Source organism: Chroicocephalus ridibundus, chromosome 11 (genome assembly GCF_963924245.1).
Source record: "Chroicocephalus ridibundus chromosome 11, bChrRid1.1, whole genome shotgun sequence".
Classification (NCBI taxonomy): domain Eukaryota; kingdom Metazoa; phylum Chordata; class Aves; order Charadriiformes; family Laridae; genus Chroicocephalus; species Chroicocephalus ridibundus.
Genome location: NC_086294.1, coordinates 5,946,735 through 5,974,443, shown reverse-complemented (window position 1 = coordinate 5,974,443; position 27,709 = coordinate 5,946,735). Strand labels below are relative to the sequence as shown.

General features: G+C 39.1%; 1 protein-coding gene across 20 annotated transcripts in view; it reads left to right on the top strand.

The window, feature by feature from the left end:
- Positions 1–27,709, top strand: part of TENM2 (teneurin transmembrane protein 2) — a 668,147-nt gene that overhangs the window by 578,190 nt on the left and 62,248 nt on the right. For 16 of the 20 annotated variants that reach the window (XM_063349520.1, XM_063349519.1, XM_063349514.1 and 13 more), the window contains 2 exons: positions 5,464–5,664; positions 7,141–7,353. In XM_063349520.1, the coding sequence (XP_063205590.1) occupies positions 5,464–5,664; positions 7,141–7,353 (414 nt within the window). The remainder of the gene's footprint in view (positions 1–5,463; positions 5,665–7,140; positions 7,354–27,709) is intronic. The other 4 variants (XM_063349517.1, XM_063349512.1, XM_063349511.1 and 1 more) reach the window with 1 other exon arrangement.

Genomic DNA, 27,709 nt, shown 5'->3' with positions numbered 1-27,709 from the left:
TGTTTTCTGGGGTTTGGATTTATTTAATGGGTAGGAAAAAAAGAAAGAACAGAATGAAAATGTAAATTTAAAACCACTGGAGCAGATTATTCTAAAAGAGGGGTAAAAATGTAGTCCGTCACAATTTTACTCTTCTGTCAAAGTTCAGACAAAACTTCTGGCCTTCTGGAACATTGTTTTGAAGTATTAAGAACATCTGCCACAAGTAAACCTGAATAATTCCTTTGTTGAAGAGTTGAAGATAAGTGTTTCCTTATGGATTATATTTATTGAAACACAGAGGAAAAAGGAGCAACGGTACACCAAATCGTATAGCTGCAGCTCCACACAAAGCAAACGTATCATCCTCTATTAAGACGGAAGTTGATGAAACAAATTTGCAAGGCTTAGGTATCCATGATACTTAGAGCCTTCATGTAGGGCAAATTACTGCTGTTAGCTGCAATCACATGGGATTAAAGAAAGGGAGATGACGCGCACAAATGATAACTGTCCTTTGAATGCAGAAAAGCCCTTCACTTGAAAGTGTCCAGTTCCTTGTGTACGTAGAAACAGCAGATTTAACCAAATAACCCATGAAAAATCTGGTCATATATTAAGCTCAGTATTGATCTTATTTTTAACAGTGATTTCTGTTAGAATGCACAACGTAAATTGGACTGGTTTTCTTTTTAAAATATATCAGTATGGTTTTAAAGGGGAATTTTAACTCCCCAGGCGAGTGCGAAATAGACCGTTCAGTATACCTTGGCACAGCTTCAGAGCGGTAATAGTTCAAGCTACTTTATGATGACATTCCAGAGTTTATGAATCCTCCAAAAGGAGGAACAGCTTGAGGACTGAAGTGACAGGACTGGAGCTGCCATGGGTTTAGGACTAAATAGTCTGTATGGAGCGTTCTGGGTGGGATGCAGAGCTGCCCACCACTTGTATCAGTTTTTTCCTCACACTATAGTAAACAGCTGTTTCTCCCATCAGAAAACAAAGGGAAGAAAACTGTGGGGACCTAAACCGCTAAGGGTTTTATTCTTTGATCCTGGACCGCAGTCATCACCTTTAGGACAAGATCTTGCATTAGTCTGAGTGAACTTATTTTGCTAAAAGCAAAAAAAAAAAAAGCAAGGATTCTCACTAGTAGGACTGCCACCGCTGCAACTGTTTGTTCAGTTCGTTCCTGTCATCTCCTCCCAGGAAAGCTTCACGACACGACACTGCTTATTAGAGCTCTAATCCAGAATGTAATTAAGTCCATAGAGTTTTTCCATTGTTTTTGATGGGCCACACTTTCAGCTATATCCAGAAAATTCTGTAACGTCCTTTTTGTCTGCCGGAATTGATAGTTCTCAGTTCACCCTCACTGTATGATTATAGGAAATATTAAAAAAAAATACCTGAAACGCCTTGCTATAGCTAGCATTCTCATCAAAATCAAAGGTGGAAAAGACTGTCTTTACCATGCTGTACAACATGCAGTCTGTTCCCCAGGAATGCAGAAGCTCTCTGTCTGGTACTAACTGCAGTCGCGTTTTGTGTTGTCGTAGAAATGCTGGTATTAGAGAGACTATGGTAGATGGCCTCAAATGATCTTTCTTTCATTTGGTTCTGTAAACTTTACCTTGTAAGCAGTTCCATACATGGAATTCTCTCTCTACTTTCAGTTCTCTAGAATGGCTGTGGAATACCTCAGCTAGACATCTTGAATCCTCTCTCACTCCTGTAAGAGAAATAGGCCCTTGCAGTGCTTTATTCAGCTTACCCTAAGGTCAAAGTTTGAAATGGGTGAAACAAACACACCACCAACTCCAGAAAAGTTTGTAGAACAAGCTAGCGTGTATCTCTTTCCAAAGGTGTTAATGTTAGCACCATTCAAAGTCGCAAAAGCGACAAAACATTGTCAGACAACAAAGTTTTTGGGGAAGTGAATTACCATGTGAGGTAAAAGGATATACAGTTATTATATATTATATATATAATAATATAGTTATTATATATTATATATACAGATATTAATTAACAGTGTGCTTGAAAAGATAAATTTTTTCTTAAAAAGATAAATGGTTTACAAAGGCAGGAGGTATTGACTGCAAAATTGGAAGGGGCCAATAACATGACAAGAAAGGTTAAAATAACCTTTGCATACATCACTGGGCAATAAATAAATCAATAAATTAATTTACAAGTAAATAAAAAACAACCATCATGTTTCTACTCTAAAATTCCACTTGTTCTGTACAAATTTCTCACATATCACCGTTCTATGAGTCTATGATTGCTTCAAGCCCTACAGGGAAAAGGGTATAATATGAAGTAGAGCCTCTCCAGTTGCAGGTAATCGTCTGATCTTATTTAAAGTTTTTGTATGAATTCAAATTCTACCATTCTAATGGCAGAATGATACAAATAAATATATCTCTATTTATATATAAATATATGAAATCTCCTCTGTTGATTTGAGCTTCCAAAAGGAGTGACGAAAGTGGATTCATTCACCGTTTTCCACTAGGATATTGAATAAGAACAAGTGGGTCAGCATTTTTTTCTTCCCGTTAGCTTTTTATTTCTGATATTCGTCATGGTCGTGTTGTTCAAACAATTTACCTGAAATGAAAGTGGCACCAAAATCAATATTTGTGATGCACAGTTTTTGCAGCATAAACACTGTTGTTCTATTAACAAATTTGCACACAAGATGAAGTGGTATATTTGACGGGTTTTGTTCACTCTGCTTTGGGGAGAGACAAGCAAAATTGCCAAATTAGGTTAAGTTGAGGGGGGTTTTCTTGTCACTTTCATGGTCGAGTCATTTTTCAATGACATTTAACTTCGTAAGTGTAATTCATGGCTCTTCGGGGGTTTTATGGTACATATTGTTCAGAAAACTCCTTGACCTCCTTTTTTGTCCTTAGGGATATAAATTGCTTTCAGTACCTTTTTTGTCAAATCTACAGAGGGCCCAACACTAAATGAGCTCTAATGATCTGAGCTGCCAAGGGGCTCTGAGTTCTAAGTCTAACATACTTACTTGCTAAGGCGCATTCTCCTTTGTTTAAACACCAGAGAAGCTCCATTTATAAATCCTTATTAAATACCGCTGTAAACCCTTCTAAAGACTTGGGGCCAGAACCTTTGCAGCAGAAGTCAGTGCAGTTCTATTGCAGGTAATCGCATTATGCTAATTTTAGCAGCTGAGGATCTGGCCCAAGATGATAACTCTGAGACCATGTATTAAAATAGAACAAGATTTGAGTTCAAAGGAAAAACTCTCTTCAGTTTAAACTTGGAAAGCTATTACTTACCCACATGATAGAACAAAACAGCTATAAAGTATATTTGTCTAGAACAATGGACAAAAGGGGGTTAGCGTGTTATTCTATAAAACAAGGGAGATTGGGGGCTTAGGGGTATTGATAGGCTTGGTCTGTGGAAATAAATCTCAGCTGCATGAATACTGTAATTCAGGATAGAGGAAAGACAATTTGTGTATCAGACGGTGGTGGTTTTCATATGCTCCGCGTTGCTTTCATTAATATTTTCCTTTGAGAAGGAAGATGATACATTTCTGAAATGGAGAGTGTGTTAGGACTCATCAGTGTCTCCTAAAGTTAACTGTCCTGCCACATACAATGTTATCCGTATATTACCCTTTTTAATTTTCCACTAAAATATCATCATTTAAAAAAAAAAAAATAGACTAAATTTAGGAGGAAAAAAGTAACCTTCATCCTAAAAGTGAATTGACCTAAATCCTTGTGTTCTTTATTGATTTAGTTCAGTAAGATTGTTGTATCGCAGCTCTGTGTCTATCAGGTTCAACAGAAATAGTATGAAAGACATATTCTGAACTTCGTACGGTTTCTAATTTTGTTAAGCACCAAGAAGGAATAACAGCAAAGGACAAGCATTCTGGATAATTTTAGAACAATTTATTAATTTATAAAATCTTATCTGAACTGAACCACAAAACAATGTTGGTTTACCTATAAATACGAAATTGCATTATAATATTTTTATGTCCAATTAACTAAGCATTACATCTTAAATAAAAATAAAAAACCTATAGTCAGTGTTGTCATTAAAACGAAAATCTTATAAGAAATTTTATAGTATTTTATTCCTGTCCTACTGTAATCTGAATTAAAATCAAAACTATTCTGATAACTCCTGTTATTGCATCTCTAAATGTGGCTGCCTCAATCCTCTGCGTTGTATTTAATCTATATACTTCCTTAAAATCTCCTGCAACTACAGAAAATAATTTAACAAGACTCTATGTTTATAGAAAAGTTGAGATTTGAAAGATCAAGTATTGTTCACATGAGGTAGAGTGAAAATGTCTCTGCCTTAATTTAGAAGGATCAATTTGGAAAAGATGAGAGATAAATCACTTTCATTATAAACTCAGATCTTCCTGGAGCTGCAAGAGAGAATGCCAATCATTCTTGGCCCTTCTGTTGTGAGCTAATATATACCAGTCATGAGATGAATTCGTTTCATTTAGGACATGAATTTGACCTTGGCCCTCAATTCCACAGCAAAAGGCAGCTGGTAAAACCTCTATGTTGGTATTTGCGGTAGAGCATAGTAAACTTACACAAATTCGTGATATAAGATAAAAATTTGGAAAACCGTAACGTTACTGATAGAGTTTATTTGAAAGACAGCTCACAACATTCCTTTATTTATCAGGATTGAAATGGCAACTGAAATTTCATTGGGTGGGTTTCCATCATAACTATTTTCACTTTCTTATTCTGTTGTTTCTGGATTGAGAAAAGATTAAATCTGTATCTATGTCCGGTTTTCTTTATTTCTTTGAGAGGAATTTTCTGCTGGTTAGAAGATGGGTTGCAGTAACCAGGACTCTCAGTTTCAAATACGGATCAAATGGTCAGAAGTGCCTAAATAATTTAGGAGTCTAAATGAAGCTGAAAGCCACTGATATTTTGACTTCTGAGTATTTAAAGTGGGTATCATAATGTTATTCTCACAATGCTCTAGCATTTCAATAGTAATAGTAGCAGTATTGATGAAGATACTCCAGAGGAAAATATCCTTTAAAATGTGCAATGTATTCAGTTAGTTTTTTGTTATTTAAATATGATACAGGAATCATTGGCAGGTCAGTGTATTTCAGCAGAAATGTCCCCAGGTGATTGTTTATGCGTGGAGCTCTTATTACATCTATTTAAGTGTTATTTTTAAGTCTTTGTGCTTCTTCACCGCAGCATTCCTGCAGTAGGCGTTACTTGTTCAGTCGCACCCTGCTTTACTTGGAGCTAATGTAAAACACAAATTACTTTCCCATTCTCCAACCAGGTGTTAATAGGACTTGAAGAACTACATCAATTTGCTTTATTTATCACAGTGACACAAATATTTCAGAGCGCGCATCTACATGTTTTTCAAACATCGTATTGGGTGAGCTGACCTTTCTCTACGTTGTGTTTTTGTTTTCTTCTGTAGTTGATTGCTTAGATCCCACGTGCTCCAACCACGGAGTCTGTGTGAATGGGGAATGTCTCTGCAGCCCGGGTTGGGGTGGAATCAATTGTGAGCTTCCCAGAGCCCAGTGTCCAGACCAGTGCAGTGGGCACGGTACCTACCTGTCCGACACGGGGCTTTGTAGCTGTGATCCCAACTGGATGGGTCCCGACTGCTCCGTCGGTAAGAAAAATATTTTTTTCCTGATTTTTGCAATAATGTCCTCATTTTGTTAAGATGTTAATATCTATGGCAAGTTTGAAATGCAAAGAATTTAGAAAATTGTCTTTGGAACATGTTTGGTCCTGTTTAGTTACGTTGGGAAGAAGCGTGTATATATCTTAGGTACTGTTTATCGTGACATTCTTCATTTGGGACTGTCAGCTGCGGGGCGAGGGGGATGCAGGTTAGGAGTTTCTGTTTCACTCTAATACTGACCCTCGTTTGGACTGAAAAAGTTACTTCAGTGCTTCACAGCTGTTTCCCAACTGTAAATGAAAAATTCCATAATTTATAACTATGTTTATAATGCTTGGGGAATGGAAAACACTACAGTTAAGTACAGTTTTGGGGTTTGCTTTACTGTGCATCAAAATGCTACTCATTTATGCAAAACATCACAAAACAGAAAAATCTCTTTTCAAATAATGGGTATTTTTTCCCCTTTCAGTTGTACGCGGAGTATCTGAAAAAGTAGTTTTAGAGCAAGAGACACTAAAAAGCAGGCACAAAAGCGTAGGCTAAAAAACTTCTTCATCCTCTCCAAAGCTACAGTTGTAAAACTTGATTATTCTAACAGAAGGAGCTAAAGAGAAAAAAAACAAGTTTTGACAAGACAACAAATGCTCTATTTGTGGGAAAGAATACTGGGAATTTTGCATTTATGTTGTAAGCTGAGCCTTGAGACAGAGCTGCAGGTCATAAGCACGTCTCTCCAAATAATATTTACAGTTCTCACACTTATTCAGGTATTTTTTAAGATTAATGACTTAGAAGCCCTACCAGTGGAATGAATATCAGGAAGTATATTTTCTGCTTCACGCATCAGCAGCCAGAAAAATTTGTGAATGAGAGTTTCACTGTCAATTTCTTTGGTGACACTTGAGGCGAAAGACCCCTCTGTTTGCTCTTCTACAAGTCCAGCTGGCAGAGAGCAGTAACGGCAGCGGATAAGTGACCATGGTAGTAATAGGATTCCAACAGCTCTCCCTTGAAAGTGTCTTTTAGCCATCACTCCTAGAATCTAAGTGACCCTGGATTGTCACCGTTCTCTGCTGAATGAGCTTTAGGTGAGTTTCAGTCTCACTCTTAGCAAATCAATGTCTGTGTCAAGATCACCGGAGGAGCAGGTTGGAGTTAAACAGAGCTAAGTGCTCCCCTTCTGCGCCGGCCTCCGAAACTTCTTTGTATCTGAAGAGGACACAGCTCTACAGCGGTTTTCCCAGCATACACTAGCAGATTTTTTAAAATGACTTTCTAATATGATTTCATTTGTCTTTAAGCAGAAGTTAAGCCATGGGCTTTGAACTGAATGCGAACAGGCCAGCTTTTGACGGCAGAAACGTGCCTGTTGGACGCACTTTTCCCTCCACGACGAGGTTGCTGCCTCTGCCCCGCTGGCAGGCGCTAGCTATAATCTGTCTTCTTTTCTCCTCCTAGAAGTGTGCTCTGTAGACTGTGGCACCCACGGGGTGTGCATCGGCGGAGCATGTCGCTGTGAAGAAGGGTGGACAGGAGTGGCTTGTGACCAGCGTGTGTGTCATCCCCGTTGTACGGAGCACGGAACTTGTAAAGATGGGAAATGTGAATGCAGAGAGGGCTGGAATGGGGAGCACTGCACCATTGGTAGGCAAACGACAGGCACCGAAACAGGCACATATTGCTTTCTTTTCATAAATCGTAGAAACATAGTTACTGTTGTGTATTGTAACAGGCTGTTCCTTTAAGGACCCTAGTGCTTTCAGATATTATCTCTGACTCAAAATGTGTCGGGTGAAATGCAGATGAGCTTTTGGAATCATTTAAAATCAGTAACAAACTGATTTGTAGAGAAAAAAAACACCCAACAACAAATTCCGCAGCCAATGAACATTAGTAAGTAAAGATGTAACAAATGGTCCATCACGGTATCATCTGAGCCAAGATTTTCAAACTTAACTAAACATTCCTTTGTGTGAATGGCATCTTTTTTAATTTCCTGGTCTGACGCATCGGTGCTCTCCTGCTATTATACATCACGTCGGAAACACATCACCACCGTCACCACACAGAGCAGGGGTCAAGTTGGGGAGGAATAAGCGTTCCCGGCGTTACAGAAATGGCTCCCTAGCATTCTTCCGTGTTGCGCTGTGACAGCGGGCAGGGTGTTTGCATATAGACAGTCCCAGCATGGGGGGGCCCTGGCGGCAGTGCGGCACGCTGCTGTACCCGTTCCTAATAGCCTGCTGCTCAGCGCAGCACCGGCATCACGCAGAGCGCCGTGACTAACACCGTTGCGTCTCAGCTGTGATGTGTCAGCCTGGGAAGTTCAAAAAGGTTCTACTTACACAAAGCGATGATGTTCTAGCCTCTCAATTGCCATACTTGAAAATTTATTCTGAAGAGGAATTAATTGTTCCAAAGTGAAGTTCGTTATTTTGTCTCTACAAGCAGTTAGGTAGTGTATTGGGATTATTTTGTAAAGTTTTCCCTATGCTGGAATCAAAAATGGGAAATTCTGAGCAGTCACATCTCTTCTGAGAAGCCTGGGCGAAATTATCTGGAAAAAGAGTATCCAACTGCCAAGACAACGTGAGATTCAGGATTGTTCTCCAAACAATTTTTGGAGTACTGTGAGATACGCCTCACAGTGAGTCCAAATCCACGGCCGTATTGTTTTAATTATCTTCAAGTGGTAAATTTAACGAGGAAAAGGAGCAGGTCAATTCAGATTTTTGTGGCAATCAGGGACCCTAACGGGACAGTCCTATTACAAGTGAATTGTTATTTTTTTACTTAAAAGTATGGTGAGATTCTTGCATCCCTCAAGCTGTTTTTCTTTTTCATTCCCCTCTGATTTTTCCCTGGGTCTACAAACCATTTCTGATACACACATGAGTTGGAAACTAAAAGTATACTCTTATTGGAGAGAAGAAAAAAATAAGAAAAAGAAAAATAGATACATATTTTTGAGGCATATCCTTTGATGTTGTGGTGCTGCATGCTTCCACCACACTATGCTAATATGATTTAAATCAAAGCTTTTATGACTGAACACTTTGTCACCAGCATAGATGCAGAGTGTTTTCTCACAATTGCTTTCTGACTTCCATCGTATCAATATATCTCTGCTAGACTAATCCAGGCATTTTGTTTTTATATTAAGTACTTCCCAGATCTTTACAAAATGCCTAGTATTTAAAATATTTTGCCATTAAATTGTGTAATAATTGCTTATTTTAAGAGTTGCTGCTTTGGGCAAAATTTGTTTTGCTTTATAGTCTTTCATTAATAAGCCTATGTTTAGAGATGATTAGTGTATTTGAAAGTCTTCGTTACTGTGCACACAAAAAGATGCCTCGCGCTGATATCTTAAAAGAATTCTGAAAATGACAAGCCAAACTAGTGAACTCTGGAGTGAGATTTTAGTCTAATTTTCAGAGCTGTGAAATATTTTCCCTATTATTGATGTATATAATCAATTCTTCCTTTCAGAGAAAGGGTGCTACTGCTGAAGTGGTTAAAATAGCATAAGCTTTTTTTGTTTGGTATGTATGAGAAAGATTTCCTTGAAACTTAACGCAGGTCTGCCTGCGGCAAAGATGTGACTAGGGCAAAAAATTTAAGTTTGCCCCCATAGTTATCGTACATTTAAATTTATGCGGTCAGAAGTTGCCTGCTGTATGTAGACAGATATATATCGCTGTGACGGGTCTGTATTAGTGAGAATTATCATACGCTTATATTGTCAGGCCTAATCGTGAGGCCGTGCGCAAAGCGTGATGCCAGAAATGGAATTCAGTTCAGAGGGACAGCTCAGCTTCAGCCCAGCGACGCGGGTTTTGTGGGGCTGAAACAGGGAGAGCGTTCGGAGGATAAGGGTGGTAAAACTAATTTTTGTCAGTATTTGTACAAAAAATGCTAGAAGTTACAACTGGAAAATCTGTCTTTAGGGTGAATTGATGCTTTGGAACAAGGATGAGTTGCTCAAGATGTTCTAAGTGTTAGTGTGAAGAGCTAAAGTGTACTTCTATTTTATGGAATCTCATTTTAATTTAGAGTACTCCCTTTATGGTTTAGCTGCCAACTGCAAGGCAGACAGACTATTTAATGGCAGAATTACTCACTGAGGATTGTCCACCTAAAAAGATAATACTCAGTAATGCAAATTTGATGTATTTAAACCTTGATTTTTAATTAAAAAAAAATTGGTTTATTTTATTTTTTTTAATCCAAAGGCGCTGGTTTAGTCCTGTTTGGAAGGTACCTGGCAAACTATATACTCTGTTTGTCCTAAGGCAAAGCCAGGCCGGACCAGAGTAAAATAGCATGTGAGCCGAGTTTGAATTTCTCCCTTCCTTGTATGTGGTTTGAATTTTTGAATACCCATCTTAGGTCTCCGGGAGCGAAGAATAGCCAGGCTTACCGCACAAGTCCCATATGGACTTCAAGCAGCAAAACGCAAATCCTCTAAGAGAGTTTCTTTACTCTGAATTTCCATTTACTGCTACACCCAGCCTGGAATCTCTTGAAGTCAATAGAAAAACTTGCTTTTGATTCCAGTGACTTCAGGCCAAGCCCACTTAGAACAAATCGATCTAATTTGTGAGGAAAAAAAATGGGTTTCTATATACAAGCCAAAATACATTTTTTTTTGTTTGTGATTCTTTGCCAATTTCATGAGCTATATTCATATGGCGGTGGAAAAGAAATCATTATAGCAACTGCAGGTATCCAGGTTCATTCAGGATCTTTTATTATATTTAATATCAAATTACACCTTTATAGATGATTGACAGAATGCATGCTCTCTGGCATTTCGATGTTGAGTGTCTAAGATCAAAAAATTTAACAAAAAGGCAGTTTCTGTCTGCATTACCTGCATTTTAAGAAACTGGCTCTGGAAAGTCTCCCGGACTGCCGCTATTAGCTCAGGGTTAAAAAGCTGTTGGTGCAAAGCAGCTTTTACTTCTGTGCGGCAACAGGGTTACGTATAAAAGTCAGTCAGTGAAAATTCCAAATTACACAGATTTTGATAAAACTGTATGCAAATAATACAAAAACGAAAGGAGCGGTGTCTGGTCTTGCTGAAATGCTGTACGTAGCGGAGCAGAACTCTGCACCAGGCACCACTTGTCACTTTGCCTACTTAAGGTAAGAAGAAAAATTGCTTGCTGGAGTGATGATAAAGAAAATGAATCTTTTCCCAGAGCAAAAATAGACCTGTCAGGATATGTTTATTAAGTGATTACTATTCATTGATTGCAATTATGGAGGAAGTTATAACTAAATAATAGAGGGTAATCTCAATGAGGGAAAAAAATATTGGAAAACTAATAACAAAGCAAAAGACCAAGATACAGCAGTTGCTAAATCTTGAACCAGTTTCATGCCAGCATTTTAAGATGGAGGATTTAGCTTTCCCTTGAATCATCTGAGTGTTGTTAAAGCATGCTGTTATAAAACAGATCTGTTACTTCCACTGAAAATGATACTCGGATGTTTAAAACTGTTGGTTTTAAACTGTCGTGGAAGGTGTTCACGTATAAACTATCAGGACTGTGTACTAAGGACAGTGTGATATGTAGGGAGATCTTAAAAGCAGTCAAAAATACCATTTAAAAAGCATAATTCCATCTGTAATGCCTGCCCCTGCAGCATGAAATATGACTGTTATTAAGTCATTGGTAAAAATCTCACTGTGAGAACAGTGAAACCAGGATTTAATCCTAAATATTTATGCGTAAAATTTACAAGTCTGCAAACCTGCTGTATCGTGTAAGGTAAGCTCTCACCAAAAGATGATCTCTGAGGTTCTTCTGGCATCCTGTCACGTTTCCAAAGCCTTGCTCTTGTCTGCTCCATCCTACATTAGATGTAGGTTGAGCACTCCTGCTTTCAGACAGAAGGTGGCAAAGGATTGTAGTAAAGAATATTTGATAATACGGATACTCTACTTATGATCAAGATAATTCTTATCTTCTCTGTTCCTTTTTTTTTTTTAATTTTCAATGCAAATGAGCTGTACCTCCTTTGAGAGCCATAGAAGCTGAAGCTCCAGCTATCTCCCTGCTAGGCAGAAGACAGACAGGGGTGATGTGTGCGTCTGCCGGCTCCGCTTCCTGGCCTTGCTGCCGCCTTTCAGAATCGAACTCCAGAGGTGGGGATCCGGCACTCCCTTTCCCCCACCGAGTCCTTGGCCTCTGTACTGAAAATGTCAAGTGGTAGGGCATGCTCCGTAGTAAATAAGGGATTTGGAAATCTGTATTAGCCCGGTAACTCATCCGCTAGGTTTTCAGGGCCTTAAATAGAGAAAGATTTGAAAGAACCTCGTCCTGTCACCTACGTGGTGGGAAATAACCTACAATTTTCAGATATGTAAAAATGTGCAGGAAAAAGAGGCGTCTCTGTGGCCGGGGTGATTAAGATACGAAGTTTAAGTTACAGTATGGGAGATTTGGGTTAGGTGTCAGGGGAAACCTTGTAACCGTAAATGAAAAACTGAAGTGGTTTTTCTAAGAAAGTTGTGGAATCCTCATCAATGGAGCTTTTGGCAACAATTTAGACAAACATGTCAGGAATAGCAGAGAGGTAATTCCTTCTGCCATGGGGCAGAAAGCTGTCTAGAAAATCATTGAACTGTAGGAGCTCTATTCCAGTCTGATTTTAAGTGAGCTTAACAGGAAGCATTCCTTCTAAGTACCTTATTTTATAATGGCCTATGTTAAGATTTGTACTGTCATCCCCTTTAAGAATCTAATGCCGCTCTTAGAAGTAGAATTGATCATTTATCCAACCAAGGAGACCAATTTGTGTGTTCTGTATTTGCAGAACAATGGGTCGTCAATGTATTTATTGAGCCACTCTGAAACATCCAAACAAAGAGCAAATATTACACCCAGTAGGTAAATACTTCAAATCCTCTCCCTTTGAAGTACGGAGACTCGCCCAACTGAACGCTAGGTGGATAGTATTCCACCTCTGTATTTACAAAAAAAAAAAGTGTTTACTAAATAGCCCCCGCCCCAGCCCAGTGTTTTGGGAAGACCATGCCCTTTCCAGCTTCTAGGCATGTCTTTATTTTTTGTAGACTGGAAGGAAATACCACATATAAAGGGTAAAGATTTAGATTTTTACCTTATCATGAAGTCAATAATCGATAGAAACATTAATAATGCAGCATTGTGTTATCTTTGGATACAGCAGGATATTTTTGTCCCGTGATAATGCTCTTTGTGTCAAAGATTTTTTTCTTCTACTACTGATTTTTCTTGTTGTAATTACAACAGTAATGATTCAAAGATGAGGCAATTTTCAGGAGAGATGGAAAGTGTGTGGGAGGAGACAGTGGAAAGCCATCGTATGTGACAAAGAGCAATTTAGAAGGAGCTGGATGTATTAGACTTCTCTGATGCACTTCTAGCTTAAAATTAATCTGTAACAGTTTATAACCTATCAAGGCATAAAAACCCCTCTAATGATGATGACAGAAATTCAGATTGCATGCTCTGTAGAGGGAGGAACGCATTTTTTCATTTTATTTGAAAAATGCATAGAATATTTGGGTCATGACCACTTTTCTTTACTGATGATACAGAAATATGTTGGTAATATATATGACGATGGGACCAGAAATGTTAGAGACGTTGGCTGTTTCTGTATCTGCAGATTGAGGTTCATCACCTGGATAATACAGTTGTCCTATTGTTTTTACATCTGGTGGCAGGTTTCTTGATAAGCGCATCTGTGATGCAGGCCTTCAGGTACGCGGTGTCAAGCTTTCATTTGGAGTGTGATCGGGTGGTGTCCCCCCCCGCGCCCGCCCTGCGCGTGTCTCCATCAAAACAGAAGCTACCTCATGAATTCATCTGAGACGTTCTCAATGATTTCTGTCATTCTCTGCACATAATTTACATTTTAATTTCCGCCGTGCGAGCATAGAGAGACTCATAAGGTAGAAGTTTTCCTTGTGAAGGGACGTTTTGGTCACATATGTTGTATTATATCATGCCACATTTTATAACCAAAACCAAGGAAATGCGCTAGTCAATTAGACCAGTGGCCATCTAGTCCAGCATCACTGTGCTTTAGCAAAGACGCGAGTTCCCTGTAAATAAGGAATTAGAAATTTCTTCCTGGAAAGGTGATACTTTTTATCTTTTCCAACTACATTTGCTATTGGGCTGCTTTGTGGTTTTGTAAATGTGTCATCTTTTATTTCACGTCCAAAACTTCTGAAGAAAGTCTCTCATCTATATATTTTTGTTTCCGATTTGTACCTTGGTAAATTCCTATCCCGGTAACTAAAATCTATTTTGATACTTTTGTGTATCAGGGATGAATAAACTTTCTAAACAATTTCTGTAGCACTAAGGAACCCAGAACTACCATATGCATCCTTTTACATTATCAGAGCTGAGCAAGATAGCGGATAATATATATATTTGGAAGGAAATATTCTATGTATAGATTTGTATACAGTGAGAGTGGTTTGACTTTCAGAGAGTTTAGAAACAGAATTCCTTTTCATTTGCAGCTGGGGATCTTTTTTGGCTAAAAGGCAAGCTTATTCATGAGGAAGAACTTTCCTGTTTGCATTCTTTGCTGAGGGCTTCCTGTAAATGATTGAAATATGTCACAGTGCAGTGTCAGAACACTCGAGTGGCTTTTTTCTTTCTCTATATATAGGATATTTGCAGAACATGACCTTACTTCTTCCCTTTCTAGCCCCAAAAATTTAATGAGTGTGTTTTCAGCAAAGCTTCCTGCATTTTGTCTGGTACTTCAAAGATGCACCCAGCAGAAACTGGTGAATAGTTTCCCAAACTGAAATCACATTTCTTTTTTTTCCTTTTGGAGGGGCTTCTACATGAGTTATATTGATTTTCTGGCCAATTCTTGAACTCTTAAAAGACCACAGAAAGAGGGGGAGGGCGATCAATCAGGCAGCTGATCTAACTTTTGAAAGGGCAAAACTGATTTTGCTGTTCATAGGAGTATTCACAGCGCCAGGCAATCTCCTCTTCTTCCCCAGATAATGTTTTCTGGGTTAGTTTGTACCCTGTGGTGTCAAGCACAGCTTCAGAAAGTGAGTGAATTACATGGTGTTGCTGGATACAAAACAACAAAGATAAGGGAATGCTCGTGAGAAGTCAGCGACGTAGGATGTATAGGTAGAATCGTAGTACCACATCTTGAGAACTATATATGTAAATACATATATATAATATTTATACTTACTAAGAAACAAATACAAAAGAGAACAGTATCTGCCCATCCTTTTGAGGCCTCCTTGTTAAAGATCTCTTCCTTAATCGCTTGCATTCTTGCTTACACATTCTCAAAGTGTAATTCTTGTATCTTCAGTATCAGTTTCACATAGTCTTTCATGCTTGAAGATGCAAATGGAGGCAAATGCGTTTTGCCTGACTGCTGGAAACTCTGTGGAATAACAATTCAGACACGAGGCCTTACCTTTGCAGCTTCTTGACAATTTTGTCTCCGATTCCTACATAGTATCAAATTAACAGTAGGACGCATTCGAAGTTAGAAGCTTGTGTTCCTAAGATATTTGATGCTTTTGAAATTCTCTACTTAGTGTTTTCTTAGTTTAATGTTGTATTAAAATGTTAGTGTCAAAAAGAAAAAGGGAAAAAATGGTCCCCATAGCATCTCTGAAGTGTCAGTTCAGGATTTTGCTGTGTGATCTATTTAGGGCTTTGGGGAAAAAATGAAACTATTGAAAGTTTTCTCTTTAAACTGTCAGTTATCTCTTGTGCAGTAACTACTCACTGAGGATGAAATACACACTGATGTTGAATATTGATACGTCCTCCTTTCACTAAAAGCCCTTACAAATACAATTTTTTTAAAGATCTTAAGGATTGAATGTGGGGACTTGTTCAGGGTACCGGCTATGAGGTAACTTCAGCCATTCTTATTGAACAAAGTTTTTACAAAATTTATGTTATTCAGCTCTATTCTTTTGTTCTTTCTTTCCATTCCTATTCTGACCTGCTTATGAAATGCTTATTAGGATAACCTGATTTCTGGAGATTATTCCTGTAGGTAGCCTCAGTCTATTTCATTTTAAATGTGGTTTTTCTGTACATATACGAAGAAGCAAAGTTTTCTGTCCAACAGAAATCATCATATAACATAGTATATCTTGTTTACCCAGAGAAATGACAAACATTGGTTACGTATCTGAAATGTAAGAACTAAATACAAACCTGAGCGTTCTCGAAGGTGTTGAGGTCTGAGGTTTTGGTCCATGTTCATCTCTGTATGTTGAAAGTGCAGATGGTTGGACTAATATTGGGGTCATTATTGCCTGATTTATAGTTGCCAAGAAAATTGTAACTAAGTGTTTAGATTTCTGCAATTTCCAGGACATACTTCTGTAGTGTTTTCAGTGATATGGTATTGATTGTCATATAGCTGTCATAGAATCATAGAATTGTTGAGGTTGGAAGGGACCTTTAAGATCATCGAGTCCAACCTTTAGCCTACCCTGACAAGAGCCACTTCTAAACCATGTCCCTAAGTGCCCCATCTACCCTTTTTTTAAACACCTCCAGGGATGGTGAATCCACCACCTCCCTGGGCAGCCTATTCCAATGTTTAATAACCCTTTCAGTGAAAAAATGTCTCCTAATATCCAATCTAAACCTCCCCTGACGTAACTTGAACCCGTTTCCCCTCGTCCTATCACTTGTCACCAGGGAGAAGAGGTCAGCCCCCATCTCTCTACAACCTCCTTTCAGGTAGTTGTAGAGGGTGATAAGGTCTCCCCTCAGCCTCCCTTCTCCAGGCTAAACAACCCCAGCTCCCTCAGTCGTTCTTCATAAGGTTTGTCCTCCAGACCCCTCACCAGCTTTGTAGCCCTTCTCTGGACACGCTCCAACACCTCAATGTCCCTCTTGTAGCGAGGGGCCCAAAACTGAACGCAGTACTCGAGGTGGGGCCTCACCAGTGCCGAGTACAGGGGGACGATCACTTCCCTAGTCCGGCTCACCACACTGTTCCTGATACAGGCTAGGATGCTGTTGGCCTTCTTGGCCACCTGGGCACACTGCTGGCTCATATTCAGCCGGCTGTCAACCAACACCCCCAGGTCCTTTTCTGTCGAGCTGCTTTCAAGCCATTCTGCCCCAATCCTGTAGCGCTGCATGGGGTTGTTGTGACCCAAGTGCAGGACCCGGCACTTGGCCTTGTTGAACCTCATACCATTGGTCTCAGCCCATCGGTCCAGCCTGTCCAGATCCCTCTGCAGAGCCAACCTACCCTCAAGCAGAGGTTCATCTCGTTCTGTCAGTTGTACTCGAAACACATCCATGCTGGGAGAGAGAGAGACAAAGCAACACTGGTGTCCCATTAATCTAGCAGCAGTTCACAGCTATAGTACTAAAAGCCAAAGGAAAAGTGGGACATGAGAAATTAAGGTTACTGTATTTATCCGCATTCTCTCTTCATTCAGTAACAGGTTAAGAGCAGAAAGGATTCATGGTCCAGCTGTCTCCTTGGAGATTTTCAAATCTGAGAGCTCACCCTTTAGCAGTGGGTGCTACACACTTGACTTAAACATTTCACTCTAAGTAAATACCTCTCTCAAACAGTTAAACAGTTTTCATGGAATAGTAGTAACTTTTGTTTTCACAAAGACTTCAGCGTGACGTGGATCATAACATTATCCCTAATGACAATTTAGGCAGAAGAGGTATGTTTGTCTGCTTGTCCATGTGATGCTTTTCTGGCTCTCGGTCTACTGAACTTAGAAGATACTTTTACTCCTGCCTTACTGTAATCTGCCGGTTCTACGGCCCATGACCAGCGTCTAACATCTGGGAATCGTTGCCTTTTCTTGTGCTGTCTCATTGGTTCTTGGGAGCCGTGCAGTGAGTCCCAGATGCTCAAGTGTAGAACACTTTCTGCATCCTCTCAAACACCGCTTACATGATGGCACTGAATTCCTATTCAGCTCGTTTCTGTTTTCTCTGCGGTACAACGCCTTTTAAAAGGCTGTGGGTTTCCTCCATTCTGTAAATAGGGAGACGTAATTTTCACGAACTGCCAGTCAATGTCAGGGTTTATTGCTTTTTCCTGATGCCATTGTATTTTTAGTTCCTGTTCACAGTTTATAACAGTCCAGCGCAGAGCAGGTTGATCAACTCGGCATCAATAGACAGGGGCCTGCTTTTAAAATGCTGTAAAATAAGATACCATACAGAATAGCTGCAAGGAAAGGTTTACGTGTTTCTTCTTTAATGTTGTGGAGTGATTAGGGTAGACTGAACTACACGAGCTAGCAGGTAATCTTTCCTATAATTAAAAAGTATATACACTTCTAACATTTTAGTATATTTTTACAGAAACCCATAGAAAGTAAAGACAAATCTCTTCTGTATTCATTCCAGTTAATCATAAAATTGCAGATGAGGTTTTTTTTTTTTCTAGGTAGATGTTGGAAGAGTAAAGTTATTCATGAGTGTGACAAATGAGTAAGATTCATAATGTATCTAGACCACATATGTTTTAATTTGCCTTCAAATACTTTTTCAGAGCATTGAACAACTGAGCTAAAGAACCACAGTGCATCAAGATGCAGTCCCTGTTCTGAAGAGAAGTAGTAATGATAGTAGCTTTGCTACCTAAGAAATAAATATAATGGTGTAATCATGATTACAAAACATTGTTTTTAATTAAAAACTAAATCAGTTGGTAGTGAAAAAATATTACGAGGTTGTGGTTTTAGGCTAGAAATGATACTAATAGGACAATTACCCAAAAGAACAAAATAACAGGAAAAAAAAAGATCAGTTTAGGAATAACGTTTACCTAGCACATGGTGATTTATTGATCTTAAAAGTAGTACTGCTTCAAATACTTGTATTTTCCAATTGTTAGGAATCAAAAGGCATTGCTGAGCTTCTTGTGGAATGCGTTGCTCAAGAGTAGCTCCGAAGCTGTTTTTGTAAATTCAGCATGCACAAACACAGGCCCCCGAATGTCCCAGGAGATGCTGATTCTCCTAAAACCAGAGACACATTAGTACAGATGAAAGAACTGACTTTTTGTTTTAGCCACTGGGAATACCCAGGAGTAGAATTCAGGTTCCTAATGTAGTATGCTGCCATCAACTTTTCAGCACATTTTGAATATAAACTGATCTGACTTCTTTGCTTTCCTTTTAATAAAGCAAGGCAAAATGTGTATATGCTGGGTTACAGATCACTTCTCTCTGAAATTAATCGAGGAATTAGCATTATAGCATACAGTTTCACAATGCAAGATAGTGTGCCCAGAATTAAGCAGTTATAGAAAAGGCAGTTGGGTGTCTCTCTTCCTCTTCCCTATTTTCTTGTATTTTTAAATTGCAGAGTCACTTGCATTTGAACAAGAGAAGTATTACTGAAAGAAGGAAGCCGTGGATCGTTATTTACTGCTGAAAAGTGAAAGCACGATATGAATTTGTTAAAATGTTAACAGATTCTGATTAATTCGACTCCTTACATTATTATTTTTTTTCAGAGTAATTTGATAACAGTACAGGAAAAATAATGGCAATGTGCCTTTTCTTGTTTCAAAAAAAAAAAAAAAAACCCAAACTGAAAAGATGTTTTAGATTTAAGACAGAAAATTGCTGCATAGGAGTTTGTTAGGAATATGAAATGAAGGTTGACATTGCTCACCATGCAGCATTGTTAATAGATAGTTGAATTTGGGGGGGAAAGCGTATAGTGACATAGATTTTTATATCCAATGCATCTTTTTGTTGGCTTCTTTGGAAACTAAGGCTAAAATTGCTTTCTGTTACTGCCTCCCTTGGATCGTTATTAATTGATTCTTTATCATGAAGCCGATCCATATATATCTTCATTGTGTCCTGTGAATGCTTGAAACTTTTTTTTTTTTCCAAAATAAGTCAGAAATATTGATTTAGAGTGGAGAAAGCCTTCAGTATTAAGAGAACAGGTTATTAGAGTCAAGGTCACATTGTTTGTGAGAGCTGAGAGGGCAACAGTCGCTTGAAGGAAATACTTGGTGAGTGTTGCAGCATAGAAAATGTAAAACTTGTGTACACAGGTCTGCACTCGTTGCTCCTGCGTTATCCCTCTACAGAGATGTTTACGAACCAGAAGCCTAAACAGTGTATATACTGCGTTACTCTTGCACCAGGAGCTGGAAGGCTGAGGGGGACATGAATTAATCTATACTGATGCCCAGGCATTCGCTTGCGGTTGCAGCTTTCCTTAATTCAAATCCAGAGGGGCCTGCAGAGGTTATCAGTTTTAGGATTTTTTCATTGCAGTCTTTTGTTATATATTCTCTAACAGTTTTGATTGCTCATATGCTGAAGAAAAAGGAGAATCAAAATTGGTCTCTCACCCCCCCCCCTTAATTTCAAAGAGAAGTTCATATCCTTTATCAAAAGACTTAATTACATATGAGATATCAGTCAAATACCAAATTTTGTGGATACACTGAAGTGTCTCCTGAAATTGTTAATATTTTCATACCACATGAAATTTTGTTAAAATTAAATGAAGGCAGTGCTTATTAAAACCCGGTGATTTCTCCATTCCGTTTAATCTTTCAATCTTCCATGCACAGAGAATGCGATAAGTAAAGTCTGTCTTCTTTCACCAGGATTTGTATTTCTAGTTACCATGAAATTCCTAAAATCCTTATTACCTAATTTGAAAGCGTTACTGCGTGGAATGTTTTAAGTATGAGATGCTTTGTAAAGGGAAATATCCATTCAGCAGAATTGAGGTAATTTAACATATTTGCCTTCCATTTAAAACTGCATCTGTTTATTCGACCTTTATGGTTACAGTTTCCCCTGCTATACTAAGGATTTTTGTCAGCATTTCTGAGATAAAACACCGTATTTTTAAAAATTTCTAGCAAGGTGTATATAATCTGTCTGATTTCTTAAGGTGAATGTTTCTATTGATGTTAAATGGGAGCTTTCTTAAAAGTTATTTGCAGAATATGCCCCTAGATCTTAATTATTTATTTCCTGTATTTTATTGCTTGAGATAAAATCTGAGGAGAGATGTCATTCAAACGTGAACAAATGACAGTGAAGGGGAAAGGAAGATGCCTGTTCTTTTCAACGCTGCTGCTATTTTTTTTTTTGTCCTGTGGCTAAAAATTACAGGTTTATTAAAGATGTTTCACAGGGCTGCGGCTACTGATCCTTACCTGAAGTAGGTAGCTTTGTTCCAGCTTAGAAAATAATTAAAATTAGTGAGTTGCTTCATTCAGAATGAGAAGTGGGTATGCATGCTGGAAAATGCAGGTAAATGTCTTCAGTTTACTGGTTTGCACTCTGAGGAGGACGGCGACGTCATTAAACTGCAGGATAGTTTTTGCAGTAAGTGATACCCAGTTAAGAAGGATTTTTGCAGACACTTCCTAACCGCTTACAGAAGTTATTACAGTAAATTGGATATGCACTATGCCTGATTAAATGTATTCCCGCGTACCTATTTACTCTGAAACCTAAAGCCATTCCAGAGTTCGCTTCCCTTGATTAAGAGCCGTGGAGATCTCGTAAACTCAATAGAGTCAAACTGCATCAGTCCTCAGGTGAGAGACCTCCAACTGACATTTTGGTGTTGCAAGGTGTTCTTTTGTTCGTCGGTCATGGAATAGAGAGTGGAGCATTATGGAAGTCCTCTGCAGGTTATGGTAGGGCAGCACTTCGCACTTTCTGCTCCGAACTGAGGAAATATTGCTGCACGGTGGGAAATATACTGCTTGGTTTCACAGCTTTGAACAAATTTTTACTGGCTAAGGGAAAGCGTAATTAATATGTGTTTTTAATGTTCCTTGGAATGTGGTAACAGTTCAACTGTGGATACGAGATGAAAAATTATACTATATCCAATTGAAATCATGGGAAACGGAGAGAGTACGGTAACCAAAGCTATAATTTTATTTGAACACTGAGGGTTAATAATGCTAATTAATGACCCGGATGGAAAACAGAAAAGTGACATTTCCTTGACTTCTATTTGATATGTTTAGAGATACTATCAGCTACGCATGCTGTATTTTCAGTCTCGCAAAGAGCAAATTGCACAAAACTGTAACAAATTGTCCTGTAGATGTCCCGTGCACAGCTTTTCTTTGGTATTGTTGTTTTGGGGTGGGGCTCTTTTGTTATTGGAAAAGCGCTGACCTTCTGACTGGTCTTTGTTTTTAATAATGTTAAGCCTGCTTTTCTGGTTTTTTTGGTTTTTTTTTTTAACTGAAGCAAATATCACCACAACACATAGTTGTGCCCCTTGTCACCTGACATGAATCAGTGACTGTAGTGGATTAATCCAATGCATTGATCATACAATCGTATTGAAGCCAAGGTGGCGCCATCTCTAGATTTCTTGGCTGCGTCTCCAACTCGCTTAAATGTTGTGTTTCTACTCCTGAGAGAAGCGCTCCTAGCAAGGAGTCCCGTTAAAACTAATAACATCCTGCCTGTCCCAGCGGGGCTTAAAACTCCGTCAAATATAGATGCAAGGCAGCCAAGTTAAAAGCCCTGGTTGGTTCTTCTGATGGCTTAGCTGAGACATGGAAAAGAAATATTCTGTCTATAAACAGAAAGGCTTAAGTATTTGTTCCAGAGGGTTACGGTCGCTTCTAGCGAGGCCAGGGGAGGAGCAGAGCTGTCCCTTGCCACGTAGTAAATATTTTTAATATAAAGCAAGCGGAGCTTAAGGAGTCTTTTCCCTTTCAAATTTCTTCCAAGTGCAGATTAAATACCCTTGGCTTTTTGGGGGGTGGAATTGTGAAGATGATCTCCCTAGTAGATCAAAATCAGTTTCCCACGTTTATTTAGTATTTAAATATCAAGGCAACTGGCTGCGTTTGCAGGATTATGAGGTTTTTCCCTTCACTACTCAGGCAGATAAAGAAGGAACAAAAGGAGAGCTATCCTACGCTTTGTGCGTGCAGGATTAAAAACAGTTTGTTTGTGAAAACAACATTTTTATTTCTGTAGCTTTTATTACTTATTTGTGCAGTTGGTAGATATAAAAATTGGAAAATTGCATGATATTCCTGAGGGTTATGTGTACTGAAAAGGGTTGCAGAATGGATGCATAGCGCTTTAGAATTAAAGGCATGTTTATAAAATATATTTTATGTAGTGAAATATTCATCTTCTGTCCTGCATCCGCCAAACAACTCAGCGTACAGAAATACTCACAACACACAGAATGTATTGTTTATGTATTTTAATTTGTTTTACATATGTAGCCTATGTGGCAGAGTACTGCTCTTATATTGTAGGCATTATTTCATCCTTTTTATTTGTATGTATTTAAACTCCGTGAATTCTAGCTCTAACAAACATGTGAGATATATTTATTTTAATATTCACATATCCATTAGTTTTCATCGCTACTTAATCATATTTTACTGCCATGAAGAGTTAGGATTCCTGCAAGCCAGAAGGGGTATGAGAAGCATTTAGTGTACGTTACTAAGGCTTTTTTTATTCCACGCTATCCCACAATACTTCTGAAAAAATTTATTTTTTTCTTCAACGCTTTCTTCTGATTTTCCTTTGGGACAGCTGAAGGGTTTGGACTCCAATAAAAAGCAGCCTTTTACTGGAATCCATATAATTAATACTTTAAGAAGATCAGCTGCAAAATATAATACATCTGCCTAGAAAACACTTTTCATCCTGAAGGGGTTCCAAAGTTCTGTACCAAATTAAGGGATATTTGCTCTTAGAGCATACTAATCCGTTACGCAGTAATGGAGGAAAGTGCATGCTTATGTTAAGGCTCATATTTATTCTTCTGATAGAGACAACCCGCACACTTAGAGAGGATCTGCATTTGCATGGCTGAAAGTTAATTGCCAAATTATAAATTCTATGCAGACATCGATATCTGATGAGTAGCAAGTAATTATTTTGTAATAATGCCTGAGAAAACTGGGATTCCCTGCCCTGAGAATTGTGAATTATAAAGCTCTTAAACTGAAGGGTTCATAGATAATTCAGGTTGGAAGGGATGTCAGGAGGTCATCTAGTCCAACCTCCTCCTTGAAGACCTTAGTTATGAGGTCAGACGTGGGACTCGGGCCCGTAGTTTTAAGGCAGACTTACTCAAACCCTCGTGCTTGTACATTGGATGGGCTGTTGCTCGCCACTTGGCGCCCAGGCTAAGCATCTTTGTAGCATATTGAGCAACATAAGTATAGAATATCTGCTTGTTCTCGCTGTCGTGCCCTATTTGTGCGTGCGTGTGTGTGCACACATCCCATTCCCGCACATCTGTGAATTCAAATAGGATTAGAAATACCAGTGTAAAGTCCTGTTAAGTAGTACTGGGGTAAGGGAAACAGTTCTGTTTGGTCACTGTAAATGCTGCTGAGCTTACTAGAGCATTTTGGTTGACTTAAACTCCTCTGCTTTGTAAAGCTATTTGTATATGAGAGGAGTTATGGTCAAAGAAATGCAGTTGGTATTTGGAGCAAAAGTGGATAATACGTGATTTATTTTTTTAAAATATATATGTAAGATCTTATTTATAGAGTGAAGGAATTCATTCCAGAGTCTTGAACTGGCTTCTTAAAATCTCCACCTCCTACGCGGATTAGATTAGCTTTTGTCAGTTTAGCAGAGCTCCTGGCCCCAGTTTCCATCCCTTTACCTTGGGCAGTCTCTTAAGTATCCTGAGCCTCTCAGATAAGAAGTAAGGCCTTGGACTTGATTTTGCCTTTCTTTAGTAAGCCAGTGGGGAGAGAATTAAAATAATATTTGATGTACCCGTTCTTGTTAAGAAGAAATGCTTCAGTATCCACCTAGCTGAATTTGGCTGATGCGGGTAGATGTTGGGTTGCGGAGCAGCGCACGGCGCCTCAGAAGGGTTTGGGAAGTGAAGGAACGTACTCTGAAGTTAATGACTGAACTGGGAACTGTCTCTTCCCCGGAAGTCAAAAACTGCATTAGGTCTGGAACGTTAGTTTAGCTTTAGTAGGACTTTATAAAAATGTTTGGAAATGGAAAATTTGATGATACTAGTGATGTTTTGCTCGAAGGCATACATCCAAGGGTTGCTTCTTTGTGGAATGGTCAGGCTCCTGCCAGTCTGATGAAAGGAAATGCCCATTTCTAAGTGATTCATTGCCTCGGCCAGGAGAAGCACTGGTCATCCAGGACCCTTTCAGGAGGGAGGAAGGGCTGTAAAACCAGCAGCAGCAGTTTATAATCCGAGGGGTTTCACCATGCTCGGTAGCCAGTTAACGCATAGAAACCAGAGAGAGCACATGCTTTCCTGAAGAACGACCAATATGCTAACTATTACATGAAGGGCCCGGGTCCAGCAAACTGCCGTGAACCTTGAGGCTGTGCAGTAGCTGATTGAAATCCATGTAATTCCGTTGAATTTGGCTGAATTTTGCCAATGCGGACACGCTGGTGTCCTGGCCCTCTACTGATACAGCTGCGAAAGATCGAGAGTCAGTCTGGTCAGTGAAGAAGGATGTGATCCCAAGGAAGTCTAGCCACTTCAGATTTAACGGTTAATTTTACATTCTTGTCAGTTTTTCTCAGCCAGATAAACTTTTCACTGTTTGCAGCATGCCTTGTGTCTGACAGGGCAGATGCCAAGGCCTTGTGTGTCGTGTCAGCTCTCATGTTCCGCACGGCATACCTGTTGGTGGTTTGCTTGTTCGCCCTGATTCTGTCTCTGTGTTGCTTCTGAAGAGACCGGAGATTGAAAGTTGGCCTTGTTACTGTTTTGTATTAGACCGTTGTTGTTTGCTTGTACGCTGGAAATAATTTTATTCTTACCAAATCTAATTTAGAGAAGTAAATTCAGAGGTAAATGTGTGAGCACAGCAGAGGACAATGCTTCACACTTAATTACAAGTATCCTGTTTGTAGAATAGTTTTAGGTCTATGTAAGTCCTAAGGAATTACTTTTATGTGGTTATATTTAATGTACTTATACATTTAGCTTGGCAGAAAATGTCTGATTTCACTTGGTTTGGCATTTACAGTCCCTGCCTCTGCACTGAAACTTTGTTGGAACAAATACTCTTGCTTAAAAGTATTTCCTGAGCAGTAAAGCTACTGACGGTGATTCTCCTTTAAAACGTAAAGTCGGGGAAATGCTGCGTGGCATTTGTGTCTTGAGAAAAGCAAGCCAGTGACAATGTAGTCTCCTCTGCTGACCCATCGGGGCATTCATAGAGAAAAAGTACATCTGCCTCACTGGAGGGTTTTCAATCGAGTGAGAGGTCTGGGAGGACTCTGCGCTACCAGACAAAGCCTTGCTAGCAACGAGCGATCCTGCCCTTTGCAGCCCTCATCTTGTGCTTTTTATATCAGCAGGGCCTTAGATTGTGAATATTTGAAATCGGGGCCTACCTTTGTGGCATCTTGATGTATACAGGGATTTTAGAAGTTCATCTCTGAGCAGGCGAAGGGTAGGGCTTGCCTCTAATATTATACAGGCTGCATTCCCGGCATCATTAAGTTGGGTTCCACTTTGGATAAGCGTGGCACCACGCCATCTCCACCGGCAAGCTTCATCTGCCGGGGGCGCGGGATGGAGTAGCAGCATCCTCTGTTGTCTGGGCTCTGTATGAAAACTGCATAAGGGAACGTGAAACTAGAAGAATCTTTAAAACCACATCACTTCATGCTTTCCTCCAAAGTTAGAATAGAATACTACAGGTACTTCACTAAGTTGGTGTGATTCTGGAAAAATGAGGTCATTTCTGTTGAATTTTATAAATTTCAGTTAGCCAAATGAAACTGAGCTGTTGAAATCTGATGTCTGGGATTTGACAGCATGATATCAAATATCCTTTTGCCAGATATAGACATCACTTAACATAAAAATTATGTTGTTTTTTTTCTTCGTCTCTCCTTATGACACAGAGGGTAGAACAGGTAAGGAGTACGGAAACGTGACACATCTTTGTGCACCAGCGTGCATGAGATTCTTGAAGCTTTCTAGCAAATAAGTCTATCTAAAAGTATACCAATACTTTGGCAAAATGTTTATTCAAAAAAGTTCAAATGCGTATTTTTGAAAAGCTGTGGCTGCCACATATTTCAAATAATAAAAAAGCAACTTGCATTGTGTGCAAGGAGGTTGAGTAGCAATTACTGTGTGAATCCTAATTTTTATGAACGAATGACTGAAACTCCATGCCATAGCAGTGTGATTAATGTAGGGATTTTAGTTATCACATTTTAATTAGGTTATATATTCTTTTAAATATGAGGTCAGTGTTTTGCTTGTTACTCTTCAATTGACTGAATTTACACATCCTGTCCGATAGGTCACTTTATCATTACACTGACACTAAACTATTTATATAGACATTATTTTAGAGATAAATCCAGCTTGAGAACGCTTCTTTCTCAGAAACGATATTACATATTACAAAGGATGATGCCAGTCCGTGTATCCCATATCAGAAACATTAATACAATAAAAGATTATGGTTGTGGTACTGGTTTTATGAACGCAATTTCACCCGGAATTATATTCTAAATGGATTTTGTTACAGTAAGATTAATTTGAAAGACACAGCTATCTTAAATACAAATTTTACTGCATCTCTAATGTATTTTTTTATAGGGTATATGAATATAAGTTGAATGCGAGTCTTGTTTGAAAAGAATACGCTGTGTAACTTGAATGTGCTGCTAGGGTCACATTTTAGCTCGTGCTCAGAATCTCAGCCAGTAATCTGCTTGGCCTAAAGAGGAGACGGTGTAGCTACTGCAGCTTTTGGGCTGTGTCTTTACTTACGTCCGTATGTTTCGTATAACTGCTTTGCTTACGCTGGTACGCGTCTGAACCCACCGTCACCTGGTCCTTGATAAAGCCACTGTGGGCAGAGCTGGGTTCTGTGCAGGGTGTGATGTGGAGGTTCTGCGTTAAGGTTAGCAATGTCGGGGTGCGCAGGCAGCGTACCTGCTTAGCACACTCATTCCATCCCTTAGCCCTGCCTGCGGTCTGCCGATGTCGGGGGGGCTGTGTGG